Here is a 15,135-nt window from a genome sequence, read left to right as displayed (position 1 = left end):
TATATTAACATCCCTATTAAATGAAAAAGAGATTATAAAAACCATTTTCCAGATTTACTTACATAAGAACCTTTTGCCGGCAGGAAAATATAATCTGATGTAGTGCTGAATAGTTTTTACTGCAATTTTACAATTGAGGCTTTACAACAAGCCTAAAGCTTGTCCGGTTTTCACACTTTCACTCCATTTTAATTCAAAGAAGTTTACATAGGTTGACCACAACAACAATTTTCAAATAAACTTAATCTGTTAAGAGCCAAGACATCCTCTACACATGGGAACGGGTATATTCATTGAAGGATGATTTCTTACTAGGTACTATCTCCTCTTTTGTCTCTACCCAGAGATAAACACATTCTACACTCTTGGTTATCCAGATTGCTTAACTCATTTTCACAAGCTTGCATGAGACAGTCAGCACAGTCTGATTTAGAGTATCTTCTGGCCAAGTCTACAGGCTTCTCCCCTCTGAAGGTTTTGGTCTCTGCATCAGCTCCCAGTTCAACCAGAATCCTCCCTGTCTCCACGTGGCCCCAACCAGCAGCAAGGTGCAATGCCGTATAACCGGCTAAACAACAATGATAACCTGATGATGGTGTCTGGTCACATTTACCTGCAAACGTGCCATTCAATGACTGTGTTCACACTGTGTATATCTATCTGGTTGTATAAACTGGGACAGAAATAGGATAGTTTGCTTAACGCCCAAGAGTTGGGGTTAAAGATCAGTAAACTAACTCTCATCTGGACAAAGCTGATAATTGTGAGTTTTAATCCCTTTAGACCCAGTGGACAGGAAATGATTTATCCTGTAAACTAATAAATTTGATTAATGCCGGGTCACTGATAGGTCCCTAACTAACCAATCACAATGCAATAAAGAAGCTGTGACCATATCTGTATAATGAGCAGGAATCACACTACAGAGCTGCAGCGCACTGACTAGACAAGAGAAGGAGTAATGAAACTTTTCAACTGGCATTAGTTATAACCTTGTGTTTTAAAATTAAAATATCTAAAGTAAGTTTCAAGATAACTCAAAGTTGTCAAGCACAGGATTTTATTTTATTTTTTTAAATTTGATGTTCATCCTAGTGGACATCAGGCTTGTGAGACGCTATAAGGGTGCTTTTTCAGCTTGGCATGGCTGTGTGATTTTATGACATATTTCATGGCTAAGTTACGATTTCAAAACATGTTTGTCAACTACTTAAAATTCCTAATGTTGTCAATTATGTTTTAGAATACACAGTGTCCGACATTAGAGCTTAGTGACATATTTCTCACACACGTTTACTAAGAAAGAAATGAAACATACAGAAAACCCTGGCTTTTCATTGTTTCGGGTTTCATCCCATACAAATAGTTTTATGTTGTAATTGATTATTTATTTATTTATTTATTGTTTTACAATCTACAGTTGTTCATGAATGCTGCAAGGGAAACTTCCTCTCAAAGACGTTCGGACGCTTCAGTCAGTCTAGGTATCCATTGGCATTAAACATTAACACGAGTTGAAATAAATAAATAAATAAATAAATAAATAAATAAATAAATAAATAAACGTCGCTGTAAACAAGGCGACGTTTCTTCCAGTCTCGTGCTTTTCACCAAACAAATCCTCCCGCTGTGCGTCTTCTGTGTTATCTGTACCATCAAATACCATCAAGAAGCTGTTTTAAGGGTTCCAAGTCGTCGGACTGGACGTAGCTATTTAAATATTTCTTCGTATTTTAAAGCCGTTTTTTCACACGTTTGTGCTGAACTGTAACAGTATTGTTTCCATGGCTACGACGGTGGCTCTAACGGTTCTATGGTGTAATGGTTAGCACTCTGGACTCTGAATCCAGCGATCCGAGTTCAAATCTCGGTAGGACCTGGTTTTGACAAGTATGGGTCTTAACTTTGATTTCTTCTTTGTAATTAAACATAAGTCAGTTTACTCAGTGGGTCATGAATACCTTCACTTCCACAACTACGTTAAAATATCAACATCATACTGGAATTAAAGTAACAAAACAACAAGTAATGGCTGTATCGCGTTACTAATTCCAGAGGCAAATTGCAATTTTATAGCAGTTTTTTTTTCTATGACAGTGGCTGTGAATTTATCTGGGAGGTAAAATAGTTATTACTCCTGTAATGTTACATTCAGTGTCATCTGCATTGATACAAAAACTGTTTGGTCTAGCATACAAGCCAAACTTTCTGTATCATTTTATGAAATACAGCAAAAGCATAAATTTGCAATTGGTCAATTAATTTAAGAATCTAATTGCTGGACACATGTCCAAAGAAATTATTTTCAGTGAATTTACATCTACATTGTATATAGAACATATTAAAATTAATTCAATTAACTGCAAGAAACAGTCAATGGAAATTGTGGGGCAAAAAAGAAAAGACAATTTTATATATCCTAGCAAATGATCAACATTGAATTGGGAAGATTAAATAAAGCCAACAACTATCAGCAGAATCTTTGTTAACGGATGAGGGTGTCAGGGTCTGGTATAAAAGAAGCATCCACCAAAGGCTTAGTCTTCCCAAGCAAGGATGGACTGCGGCTCACCACTTTGTGAACAGTCCCATCACATCTTATCAGTCTTGTACAAGCAACCATCAGCCACCTCATCTACATGGATGACATCAAGCTTATGCCAAGACTGAGTAAGACATTGACAGACTGATCTACTATACTATGGTGGACAGCAAAGAGACTGGAATGTCTCCTGGACTGGATAAATATGGCTGAATGGTATCAAAGAGAGACGTGATGATCACAACTTTCTAAGGAAGCCTGGATTTGTCATCTCACTGGTGGCCAAGTGCACAACAGATGCCATTGTTGACAGAGTAAACAAGGCCAAATATTATTGGGTAATAATGGACTGCAGCCCGATGATGATCCATTAACATTCACTGTAATGTGTCATCATCACTGATCTAATTGTTTTCTATGCTATTCTCACTTTGGTGAGCACTCACAAGGTGACACCAGACTGATCACAAAGTCCTTCCCTAACCCTGTTTTTCAACATTTTTTTCCTTTAAAAAAAAAAAAAAAATCTTTATTTAACCCTGGAATAATAAATGTCAAGTCTTTACTAATATTGTATACCCAAGGTCACATGATTCTTTGTTAAGAGTTGAAGAGGCAAGATGATCTTGTCAGTGAGAACATGCATTAGACAGGGGTTGAAGAAGATCAGGAAAACTGAAGCTGAAACTAATTCATAGGGCTGTCAAAAATAACACTATAACACCAGTAACAAATTTATGTAATTAACTGCGTTAATATTTTTAATGCACATGCAGCATGACAACCCTGATACATCCACCATTTCTCTGTTATGATGGCAGGACATGGAGAGGCGAGATGGAAAAGATGAGGCGGTGTTCTGTCAGTTTAGCATACATTGTCAGATCAGCATATGCATAGTGCTGACAACTGCACCTAACCCTAACCTTAACCCGCATGCGCCTTAACAGAATGTATGGTACTCTGATGCGTATGCTAAACTGACAGAACACCAGCTGCTCTATGATGGACTTGAGAATAAACTCAACATTAATGAAGCAACCCATGGATGTCACCTTCATGGAGTATGAGGGTTTTTAACACACACCCTTTTCCCGGTGAGAGGGTTCCACACCCACAATTTTCCTGTATTTTAAATTTTTTTAAATTTATTTTTCATTTCACTTATCCTGTGTTTTGCACCAGCATGGCTGCTCTGGAGGATCTCTGGTCATCTCTATTGGTGCAACAGCTGCTTCCTCGTCCTCTCAGGTTGTTCTGTGAATCGTGACGGCTGTCGGTGATCAGCTGATCAGTTTTTCTCTCTTGTTGCATGTGTTTATGGTTCAGCTGAGAAGGAGGAAACTAGCGGTTCATGGTTCACACCATCACATCTTTACCCCAAAGTATAATTTTTGGCAGGACCTTCTCTAACACAGTAGCTGGCTGGTGGTAGACGGGGTTTGTACTTCAGCTATGCAGGGGTGGGCCTAGAAAAGTTCTGATGAGGGGCTAGGCAGGAGCACTGACCCGGAAAAGGGGGGCACGAATGAGACCTTTTTTTAGGTCTAGACAGTTGTCTACTTTGGGTGATGCTGCTGTAGGACCTTTATCACTGCTGCACAAACACTTACACTTCACTGATAAAAGGAAAAACCTGTTTTTATACAAATCATCAGTTTTATCAGAGTTTCTTCATTATTGTTGGCTGTTTAACTTCAGTTGTCACATCTGCTGGTTTTAGGACAGAAATGATCACCATGGAGACAGTTGGTGAGATGATGATATATGAATTCTAAATTCTGACCTAGAAAATGATAGAGATGATGTAGAACAACATATAGAAGTACATTACATGCTGCATTTACTGACCATTGGACATCTGACATTTACCCAAGGGAAGCTCAGTTAATAATAAATATTTGTAGCATCGGCTGGTTCTGTTGATACAATACAGTAAAAACTAGCTAATTTCAGGCATAGTCGCCAATAGTGATTAATCATGATTAATTTGTAATCTGTGTATAATCTGATTTAAAACTTTAAGAATTTGACAGCCCTAATTTGCACACATCTATGCTTTAAGACAATGAGAAAGTTTGCAATATTCATAGAATATAAATATAAGATGCATTAGATTGGTAGATGCAGGGGCCCCCAAATGGCTAAGTTTGCCACTGCCATTACGTTACTGCTTTTGTGAAGCATGCTGGGGTTTTTTGGTATACACTTATGCCCTTTGGTTTGAGCTCTGCCCCCAGCTGTTTTCAGAAGATAATGTGCACCATTATCGCAGGGATTCCGAGTGTGGTCCTACATCTGAACGATATAGAGGTGTACGGCCATCCATGATGAATGCCTCATATGTAATGTGCAAAATGTTAAACGGAGACAAGTGCACCTTTTCAGTTGATGCCATTGATTTTGTGGGTTTTCAGCTGTCAGCTTGTGGTCCCAGCCCACTTCATTCAAATGTTGAGGCCATCCTGTGCTTCCCTGAGCCCAGATGCCCATCCCAACTTCCTTCCTTTCATGGGATGACAGCCTACTACTTGCACTTCTTGCTCCAGCACTCTGTGACCACAGCCCCTCTCCATGACCTCCTGAGGAAGGATGCGCCTTGGTTTTGGACTGTAGCCTGTACTGCAGCAGTTCGCCAGCTTAAAAAACAGCTTATCTCTCTGCCTGTGCTGGCGCATGTTGACCTTGACAGCCCCACCATCCTGACCTGCGATGCCTCCAACAGGGCTCTTGGTGCAGTGTTGTGGCACTGAGTGCCCCATGGCATTTTTTGTGTACTCACCACAGCTAAATAGAAATACTCTGTGGGGGAACAAGAAGACTTGGTGTGCATTTGAGCTGGTGAGAGATGGCACATGTACTTGTATGAGAGGCACTTCACCCTTGGGACTGATCGTCAGGCTCTTACCTCCTTACTGATGTCATCAGAGTCAAAGCACAGACAACTGCGTATCCACCACAGTAAAAAATGTTGGAACCAACAGGGTCTGTGTGTATTCTGGCAGACTGCTCTGCCAGAATATGAACCACTTTTTATTTCTGGCTCCAGATGACTTACAGCCACCAAATTCACAACATGTATCAATAATCATGGTTTGACAGAGGGGTCTGCCAGAATATGCACCCCTTCTATTTCTGGGTGCATGGGTATAGGACTACTTTCCCCTTGCTATTTACAGCTTGCTTGTTTAAAAATTTAATATCAAGGCAAATTTCACCTGGTGAATTACTACCAGAGTTCATTCTCTTATTTACAAATTACATGTTGAAACATAAACACTTGGGAAATCTATTTTTTTCCCCCACAAAAGCTGGCATTCTGCCAAAAACGACGATGGAGCTGTATCATTGATGTGTGTCCAATGTAGAGCCTGTTCGTATCTTCTCTATGTTTTTAATGCAAACATTACACAGTAGAAAGGCAGACACATTTTCCAGGACTGTTATTTTTACACATATTGTCTTAGTATAGGGAAAACTTAACTTCGTATCACCTAGCTACACAAACTGGTCAACTTCCTAATTTAAAAAGAGAAGCATTTTTCAGTCTGAAGTTCAACTGATGTGTGAAATTTTCACTATACTCAAAGTTTGTTTTATCTGTTTGCTATGGTAATATAACAGAATACTCATTCAATAAAATCACTAGGAGGAAAGCAGCTTAAAGCAATTTTTTTTTTGTTTAGTTGTTCCTGTGTTTTTATTCACACACAACTTTTAAATTGTGAAGTACTATAAGAACCATATATTAAAAACATGCTTCTAGAAAAATAAATATTCAATAAATAAAATAAATAATAGTAATAACAGAACAAATCAACAAGTTCTTCTGCCTTACCAGCAAGCAAAACTCCGGCCTCACAGTGAGAGCAGTTAGGAAGATCTAATTGGAAGATATTTTATGAAACAACAATCACCATTACTTTAATGCAGAGCACGAGTACTCCTCATCCACTGGAAGTCTCTTTACACATGCATGATGGTACCACTTCTGACACTCGTCACAGTAAACCTTACTTTTTAATACTATCTATCTATCTATCTATCTATCTATCTATCTATCTATCTATCTATCTATCTATCTATCTATCTATCTATCTATCTATCTATCTATCTATCTATCTATCTATCTATCTGTCTGTCTGTCTGTCTGTCTGTCTGTCTGTCTGTCTGTCTGTCTGTCTGTCTATCTATTTATCTGTAAACGAGTAATATTGTTTAATTTTTTTGTATTTCTTTAAACAGAAAAATTTAATAAAAGTTTAATAAAATCAAATGAAGCTGTGGTATTTGATTAATGTTTATTGAAAGTGCAAAGATGCAAAGGATCTGCCTGAACTATGTGTTAAAGTATAAAATAACAGCATAATGTGTCATTTTAATATAGTCATTGAGTTTTACATTTGTATTGGTGGTCGAACGTTTGACTATTAGTAATTCTTAACACGTACACACGCACGCCAGCCAGCCCGGACTTTTCACGGCAAGGGTGCTTTTTTCGGCACAACTCCGGAAGTAGCAAAGCAGGACGAAGGAAGAGAGAAGAGGGAGAACGAGCGATCGCATGAGTGTATCTCTAACATTGTAAAAATTTTGCCCTTTTGCACGGGCTTAATACAGAAGAAGGATTGTCTATAGTGCCACTTTTACTCCAGAATCCATGATGTTCAATAGACAGAACAGCCTCTGGATGGGTGATGTAAGTCTAAAGTCGTCGTTTCGTTTTGTTAGCTTAGCTTAGCGTGCTGGTCGCTATCTTAGCCAGGGTGTGCGACCCAGATGCAAAAGACAAAACTAAACTCTGCGACAAAGTGCTAAGTTGAACGAGTTTGTGTAAAACCTTTCAATAACAGCAATAGATTGCGTTAATGGTCTAGTGGTTTTCGAAATGTTTCGTATATAGTTATTATTTGTGGATAAGCGTTAGCTACCTTTAAAGGAGCGCTGCACTAAAACGAAAATACACTTGTTAGTGATGCGGAATGTGTAACACTAGGTACCATTGCTACCAGGGGACCCAGACGATGTTTGTCACTCTGGTAAATCACTGAGCAACGCTCACAGAATTGTTTTGTGTGTGTATGTGTGTGTGTATTTACATAAGACTTGACCGGCTTGAACAGTTTGCTTTTGGAATATGTACAGAAATTATAAATCAATTACAATACAGTGGTACTCATAGTTACTTAAAAGAAGAAGAAGAAGAAGAAAAAAAAAGATTATATATTTTCTTAAATTCTTCAGCATGGACTATAAGTCTGTACAGTCCTTACAGGTTCTAGATGTTTCCTCTGGCTTGACCATCTTTTGTATGTTGATAGTGTTTTCCTACTAGTAAACAAGGTTTCCACGGTCAAATAAAGGTAAAGCTTGTTTTATATATAGAAAATGTGCAACTCTGAGACACTCTTATAATCCCTAATCCACATATTCAGGTGGTTGCAGGCATGGCAGACTTAGTGTTTAAAATGCAGATGAGCGTGAGCAGAAAAAAAAAGTTAGAACAATGCTTAAAAGAGAATCAGACAAATGGTGCGGGTTGTTTCATACTGTGAAAATTTGTAACAAAAATCTTGTGGTCTGCATCACATGTTGGTGCAATCCTATCCCCTGTTTTAAATTATTTGATCGATTTGAGATGATGTCAGTAAAATATGTTCCAGTCAGGATCTTGAATATCAGCTCCAAAGTCTGCAACGAAGTGCAAAAGCTCTGGTTGTAAGGTTGAATATAGATCCAAATCTTTGACTGTGGTAATCACAATACATTTTCTAATTTGTTTCACCATCTCTGAGTTGGCATGAAGCTTTCCCTGCTGGAAATGTGCAATGTTGTTTCTCAGATATGTTGTCTTTCCAAAATATTCTAATTCAGCTACATAGGAGCTGAAGTGATTCCATATGCTAGATCTTAATGCTGAGTTTACCATTGGGATTTTCTTAGCTCTTTCATATTGTCCATGCTACAGACTTTACAGTCACTTCATTTCTGCTTTTCCTAGTTTTTGCTTTTGTGTTCTGCCAACATAACTTTATCTTGACAGATGTAAATCAGTTCAGAATCTTTTATGTCCCCATTTTGATTAGTTTCCCCATCCCTTGTGTCTTTCTATAACATTTTATCTTTTATGTGTCTACTAACTTCAGTTAGTTTTTCCCTTTTTGACAGATGTTAGTGTATATTACATGAATTACGAGCTTGAATTAAAGAGATGTTTGTTTGGTATTTGCACCAAATCACTTAAAAGCAAAACGTGTAAAAGAAGTGTAAGAACATAAGCAGTTCATTATAATTTGTACAGTCTCAAGGTTGTATACAAATTATAATGTGTTTGTCTTGAGCTACAGCTAAATATGTTTAATTTAATATTCATTTATTGATTTACAGCTGGACCCATACATGGATGAGAACTTCATCAAGCAGGCCTTTAGTGCTATGGGAGAATCACCTTTAGGAGTAAAGATCATCACACACAGAATAACAGGGTAAGTATTACAGAGCATGTCAGGCCACAAATTAGCCTCTTGTGTCGGAGCTTTAAAGCCAGCTGATACAGTTTCATATGAACTGATGGCTTTTCTCTTAGAAAACTGTTTTGCTTGAGGCCCCAACTTTAGCTCCATTGTGGAAGCTGTAATCTGTAAGCAGGTGCAGTCTGTGTTTCAACAGCAAACTGATCATTCTGACCTAAAATGTCAAATCAGGATCTACTATGCATGGCAGTTGAGCAGCACAACTGACCTTCCTCTGTTTTTAATAGCGACTGATTGTGTTTCCTTTCTCACAATCTTGTCTGGTGCACGCTCTCTCCATGGTTATGCTTTAAAACTAAAGTCTGCATGTAAGCGTGCTGCGTTTGCCATGTTTCCGCCTTGACTCACTCTGTCTTTTGCTAGAATGACTTGTAAAACGGAAAAATGAAGTGTTGTATGTTTTTTCTGAAAATGAAGCCGTGGCCTTTGTCTTCTTGATGTGCAGGGGTTCAGCAGGATACTGCTTTGTGGAGTTGGCAGACGAGGCAAGCGTTGACCGCTGTGTTCAAAGACTCAACGGAAAACTAGTGCCTGGATCAAACCCGGTCAGTTTTTATTGTGTAATTGCAAAAATACTTAATCTCATCTCTATTGTAAAAACAATATCTATTATAATTGTTTGATCATAAATATGTTATTAATGTATAATTATTCATAATTTAATGGCACCTTCCTTCTTTTCACTGTTAGACTCCTGTTACCTAGCAGTATTTATTTATTGATTTGACTGTGGATGGTGGAGCTCTACTAGCCTTGGTCTTGCTTTGTCATGTCAGAAATGCAATAAGATGCTTAAAAGTCAATTTGACCTGTCATTTTGGTCTGCAACAATAACTTTGGTAAAATGTGACAGATCCATTTGATTTTCTGTTAGTGCTGTCACTACCTGTGCTCTTCAGGCAGTGGTCAAGTGTAAAAATTAAGAACATATTACATGTATTAGTAAGTCATATTCTGTTTTAGCTGAAGTGGCAGCATCTCTAAATGACAGTCTGCTGATGTAAAACTAAACCAATCATCCAGACTTGAAGACATCAGTCTCAAGTGGTGTGTGAAGTTAAGCGTTTCCTGCTTGCTGCTCTACTGGAAACACTGTCGGCCCCCGTGGGCTGGCCAAGCTACTGGGCTCCCCTGTTCACCAGCCTGTATCTGCTGCTGAAGGTGGCTAAGAGGCTGCTTGTACATGAATGTACTTTGTTTGAAGCTGGTGAATAGAGTCTCTGGTAGGAACTAACTGAGGAAGGGGCTAAAGGCTGGTCTGGGTGGTAGAGGTATGTAAACCTAAATAACCATAACAATAACTCCACTTTCTATTTCCAGCAATATCAGTGCTATACTACACGTCTTTGGTGTGTGAAGTTGGCTTAATATGTGTGTTTTCTCTCTCCCCTTGCAGCCCCGGAAGTTTAAGCTAAACTATGCCACCTACGGGAAACGACCAGAGGCAGGGTAAGATGCTGTTTACATGAAAGTATTTGTAACTGAAAAATACATTGTTGTCATAGGTTTACCTCAGAGCTGTGTGAACATGTACAGATTGGGGCTCAGTTAGACAGCAGGGCTGTTTACATGGTTTAAATCCCAGAATAGCCTACTTTGAGTTTAAATGGTGGTTTAATTCACTAAAGTCATTGTGTGGATATACACGTGTTGGAGGTGGTGCTGTATTTAGTACTGTACAAACCTATCATTTCTTCATATTTTGCTTTCAAGGAGCCAGACTCTTTTAAAGTGACCTTAAACCATAGTACTTCAGATTTTCTGAGAGTCTTTCAACATTTTTATTTGGACTTTAGCTCCTCCTTTCACTCATTTTCACTCCAGTCTTTGTACCTGATCATTTCCAGGGAAATGTGTTTTATTTATTAAGCCAGTTAACTACAGCGGGACAATATAGCAAAAACTATCTGTTTATTTTTGTATTTTTCCATCTTGGTCATGTCAATTCTGTTAGCGTCAAAAGTATAATATTAATCACACCATAAAAACAAAGGTATTGCAGCTTCATTGCATTCTGCACACTCACTGGGATGAGACGTTTTAAGGTAATTAAACAAGTTAGTGTGTAAACTGATGACAGTTTACACACGTGTTCTTCACCCTCCATATTACTGATAAGAGTGGTGCTTTTTTTTGTAAATTGTTTTTAGAGTTTGGGAAGATAACACAAGCCAAATTTCAGTTAATGACTCTCTTCTTCTATCTCCTCCTCTACATTTCTGCTGGGTTTTCTTCCTCAGTCCATTGGCAGGTCATTGTATTTGGGCTTTTCCTGGCAGTTGGCAACCAGCCTAGAGGAGCATTACTGCCCACTAGTGGACTGGAGTGTACAGAGAGCTACACAGCTGGCTCTTCAGATGGATTGACTGAAAATGTCTATAATTAATCACTGCGATTCATGTGAATTTAACCTAGATTTTATTTTGAGATTCTTTTATCAGCCAGTCCAACACTAAATATCAATTTATGAATCATTCAAGCATTAAAAAGGCAAATAACTCTTAATATAAGAGACAACTTGGTAAAGAACCAGTTTTATAGACAGGAATACAATTGTATATTTGCACCAAAACGGATTATCAAAAAGCTATTACGTATCTCAGTTAGGGCTGGGCGATTAATCGATAAATTGAATTTTCCATTTATGGCATTTATTTTTTATGAAAATTGGGAGTTTTTTCCATAGGTAGTTACTGCAGACTTAACCTGGGGGCGGCGTGGCTCAGCAAGGTAGAGCGGTCGTCTTGTAACCCAAGGGTTGCCGGTTCGATCCTCGGCCAAATCGAGATCATGTCGAGGTGTCCTTGGGCAAGACGCCGAACCCCTAATTGCTCCTCACTTATTTGCCTTTGTTTTTAATGGAAAACTATCTTTCCTGATTCTTGTTTGCTGCACTATGAGTGCAGGAGTATTTGATCAGAGCTTTTTGCTTCTTTCAGGCCAGAGTTCTCAGTGTTTGTAGGCGACCTGGCCTCTGAGGTGGATGACTTCCAGCTCCATCAAGTTTTTAAGAAGTACCCATCCTGCAAAGGAGCCAAAGTAGTCACCGACCAGTACGGGTACTCCAGGTATGCCAGCTTCTGTGGGTTAAATGGACAGCAGTGTGACTTATAATTTGTTGGCCTACGATTGTAAGATTTCTTTGGTGTGATATTACCATAAAGAAGTATGCAGCCTTTGTTTCCTGTGTTCTGTGGTGTAATAATTATTAGGATAGCAGTGTTATGGACGTTGACCACCAGTACATCTTCATCTATTTTCGAAAAAAGGCTGAAGAAATGTTTTCTTGGCAACTTATGCTAAAACTATTGTTTTCCCCATATAGGCTAAGCAAGAGCAACTCACAATTCAAGTGATGCTACCTCATGTTAAAAGTAAAACAGCAAGTTTCAGTTCTACCATAATAATACCCATTATATTCTGTTTCTCATTATACGTGGCTATTACATGGCAAGTATGTGGTGCGTGTTGTTGGGCGGAGGAGGTGTAACTCTTGTCTAACTTTCAGAGGCTACGGCTTTGTCAAGTTTGGGGAAGAGAGCGAACAGAAGAAGGCCATTGAGGAGTGCCAGGGTACGATGCTGGGGGGAAAGCCAATCAGGCTTAGCATTGCTGTCGCCAAGAGGTAAGATGCAGAGTGACATAAGAAATTTGGAAGTCATGCTGTATACGTTTTGTAATAATTTTTACTTACAAAAAGTGAAATCTTAACTTATTTCCACTAAGCCGTTGTCTTTATGAACTTTGTATTTTTTGGTTAAAATTGTTAAAAAAAAAAAAACAAGCAGTAATCAGGTTTATCTCTCCACTTTTCTTTCAAGTGTCTGTACAAAGAATGTGTTGTGATATAATAAAAGTAGGGACCAGTTCCAAGTTGATATAATAACCAATACAATTAATATCAGTGTGGGTCTGCTTTTAAAGGATAAGTTCAGTTAGGAGTCATTATCACAAGACCGAAACCAACACTAAACGTGACTTATTAATAAATATATTTGGATCTAAAGCCTAAAGATGGAGCTTCAGAAGCTGCTAAAAGCAGGGCTGTTAGATTAGTCGATCTGTTCCTTCATCAGTATTTACACACATGCTAGTTTATTTTTGACCAAGTCCTACATCTGCCACTGCACGCGCTAAGCAGAGCACCAAGTGCACATTAATTTGCAGCGGAAAATAATCCCCGTCTAATGTAGTTCCTGTGTTTGAGTAACCCATCAAACCTGAAATTATTTTAGTTCTGATGACTCAGAAGCTGTAAATGCGTCTGTTCACCAGTTTTCTTTCTCATGTTTGTTAAACTTTGTTGCATTTACTGTGTTACAGCCAGAAGATGAGCAGCTACCATGGAAACCAGGGCCAGAGTTACCACAGCAACTACAACCAGACCCAATCTGGATACTATGGCAGTCATACGGGCGGGGGTCAGGGGAGCTACTATTCACAGTGGGGTGGATATGACCAGTATGGGGGCTATAACAGCAGTGGCTATGGCAGTGGCTACAACAGCGGCTACAACAGTGGCTACAACTACAACTATGGGCCTTATGGTTATCCCCCTCCAGGTCACATGATGCCACCTCCTCCAATGGGGATGCCACCCATGTCCACTGACATGTCAGGAGCTGTAGAGGTGAGAAAAGTAACTTGACACCTATGCTAAACATTTTGGGAAATGTGCTTGTTTGATGACTGTGAATCATTATAAAGAATGATCAATTTTAAAGGAAATGTTTCCTGACTTTAAGTGTGTTTCTCCAGCAGAGCCATGAGCAGACTGAGGATGTCGAGGAGGATAACTCAGAAGGTAAAACCCTGGTTGGATTTGAACAATCTTTATTATCACAGAGAATGCCATCTGCTTGAAAAATAACCCATAAGGTCTGTCACAGACCTCATACTCCACGTTAACCTTCGTTTCTGGTGTCCTTGCCATCACATCACATTTAGCTGGCAGATAACATGACTGCTGTATTTTTGTTGTAACATAACAGTGAGCTTAAGTCTGTCTTTGGTGTTTTACAGAGCCCATCCCTGAGTGTGACGTGGAGCTCTGGAACAAAGATTTTATTGAGCGCAGTGAGGAGCTTTACGACGCCATGATGAACTGTCACTGGGAGCCTCTGGACTCTGTTGATTCCCCCATACCTTCCCTCTCTTGATAACTCTGTTTATTTTAAAGTCTTCTGTTTCCCTCTAGTCATTAAAACTTTGTTTTGAACAAATTTGGACTCAGAAACTTCCACCACATCTATACCTTTAACTGTGTTGTTTACCGTGTTGGTAACAAACAGGAATTTGGTCAAAAATCTGCAGTTACCATGTAGAGAATACAGTGAATAAGTGCTGAAGCCGACTGACACACAGAAGCTGTCGAGGTACAAACTAAATGTAGTGTGTGTCAGTGTTTCACCACTTAATGATGTCACAGAGGAGTAGAAACCTTGGGTCATTCGTTGTTATTGATCCATGTTGTAATGACCAACAGAAGCTGACTTTTCTCATCAGTCTTCTGGAAACACAAAGAAAAACTTTGCCTTTCTTGTCTTTTGCCATGTACAGTAGCTCCTGTCTGTTCAGGATGGTTATTAGAGTTATGTTGTAGATAAAGGACTCAAGTCCTTATCGTCTCGTTCACTTTTAATGAAGGACTGCCATAATTGTTTCTCCTTTAGATTTAATGAACTTGATCCGGGTGTCGTGTTCAGCGTAGGAAGATGGTGATATTAAGTTTACCAGAACATAAACATCCAAAATGCTATTTATCGCTGTTTTCTGCAGCAGAAGCTCAGTGTCTTTGTGTAATGGATGAATGGTACAACACACCGCCGGATATGTTGCTGTGATGCTTTTTTCAAGCTTTTATGAGGTTTCCAGCTGATTTGATGTCAGATTTCAAAGCAGAATTTGTTTTCTGCATTTTAACGACTGGAATCTTGTATATATTTTCTTTCTGGAGATGTTTTATCAATAAAACAAATTTAGGAGGAAAGCAGAGCTGTGTTAGTATGAGAGGTGTTCTCATTGCCATGTTTTTTCTTTTTTTAATTATTAATATTTAAA

At 38.8% G+C, this 15,135-nt stretch overlaps 1 protein-coding gene and 1 non-coding gene across 3 annotated transcripts; both read left to right on the top strand.

The window, feature by feature from the left end:
- Positions 1–1,807: 1,807 nt before the first annotated feature.
- On the top strand, positions 1,808–1,879 carry trnaq-cug. Its single transcript has one exon. It is a non-coding gene; the product is annotated as a tRNA-Gln (tRNA).
- A 5,173-nt stretch (positions 1,880–7,052) lies between these two features.
- Positions 7,053–15,067, top strand: trnau1apb (tRNA selenocysteine 1 associated protein 1b). Of its 2 annotated transcripts, none has more exons than XM_041992681.1 (9): positions 7,053–7,241; positions 8,930–9,027; positions 9,521–9,620; positions 10,472–10,524; positions 12,015–12,143; positions 12,584–12,700; positions 13,399–13,705; positions 13,837–13,879; positions 14,098–15,067. In XM_041992681.1, the coding sequence occupies exons 1-9, from the start codon at positions 7,203–7,205 to the stop codon at positions 14,232–14,234; spliced, it is 1,023 nt and encodes a 340-aa protein (XP_041848615.1). In that variant the 5' UTR covers positions 7,053–7,202; the 3' UTR covers positions 14,235–15,067. The 2 variants fall into 2 exon arrangements, with proteins under 2 accessions (XP_041848615.1, XP_041848614.1); XM_041992680.1 differs by having other exon boundaries at positions 13,834–13,879.
- The last annotated feature ends 68 nt before the right edge of the window (positions 15,068–15,135 follow it).

The sequence above is a fragment of the Melanotaenia boesemani genome, chromosome 8 (genome assembly GCF_017639745.1).
Source record: "Melanotaenia boesemani isolate fMelBoe1 chromosome 8, fMelBoe1.pri, whole genome shotgun sequence".
Taxonomy (NCBI): domain Eukaryota; kingdom Metazoa; phylum Chordata; class Actinopteri; order Atheriniformes; family Melanotaeniidae; genus Melanotaenia; species Melanotaenia boesemani.
Note: the sequence above shows the minus strand (reverse complement) of the source record. Positions and strands in the feature narration are given on the sequence as shown.

Excerpts from the sequence above, each read along its gene's own strand:
- trnau1apb (XM_041992680.1), top strand. The coding sequence starts at position 7,203 with ATGATGTTCAATAGACAGAACAGCCTCTGGATGGGTGAT. Across the intron at positions 7,242-8,929 it reads ACAGCCTCTGGATGGGTGAT|CTGGACCCATACATGGATGA; the intron begins GTAAGTCTAAAG and ends ATTGATTTACAG. Across the intron at positions 10,525-12,014 it reads GGGAAACGACCAGAGGCAGG|GCCAGAGTTCTCAGTGTTTG; the intron begins GTAAGATGCTGT and ends TGCTTCTTTCAG.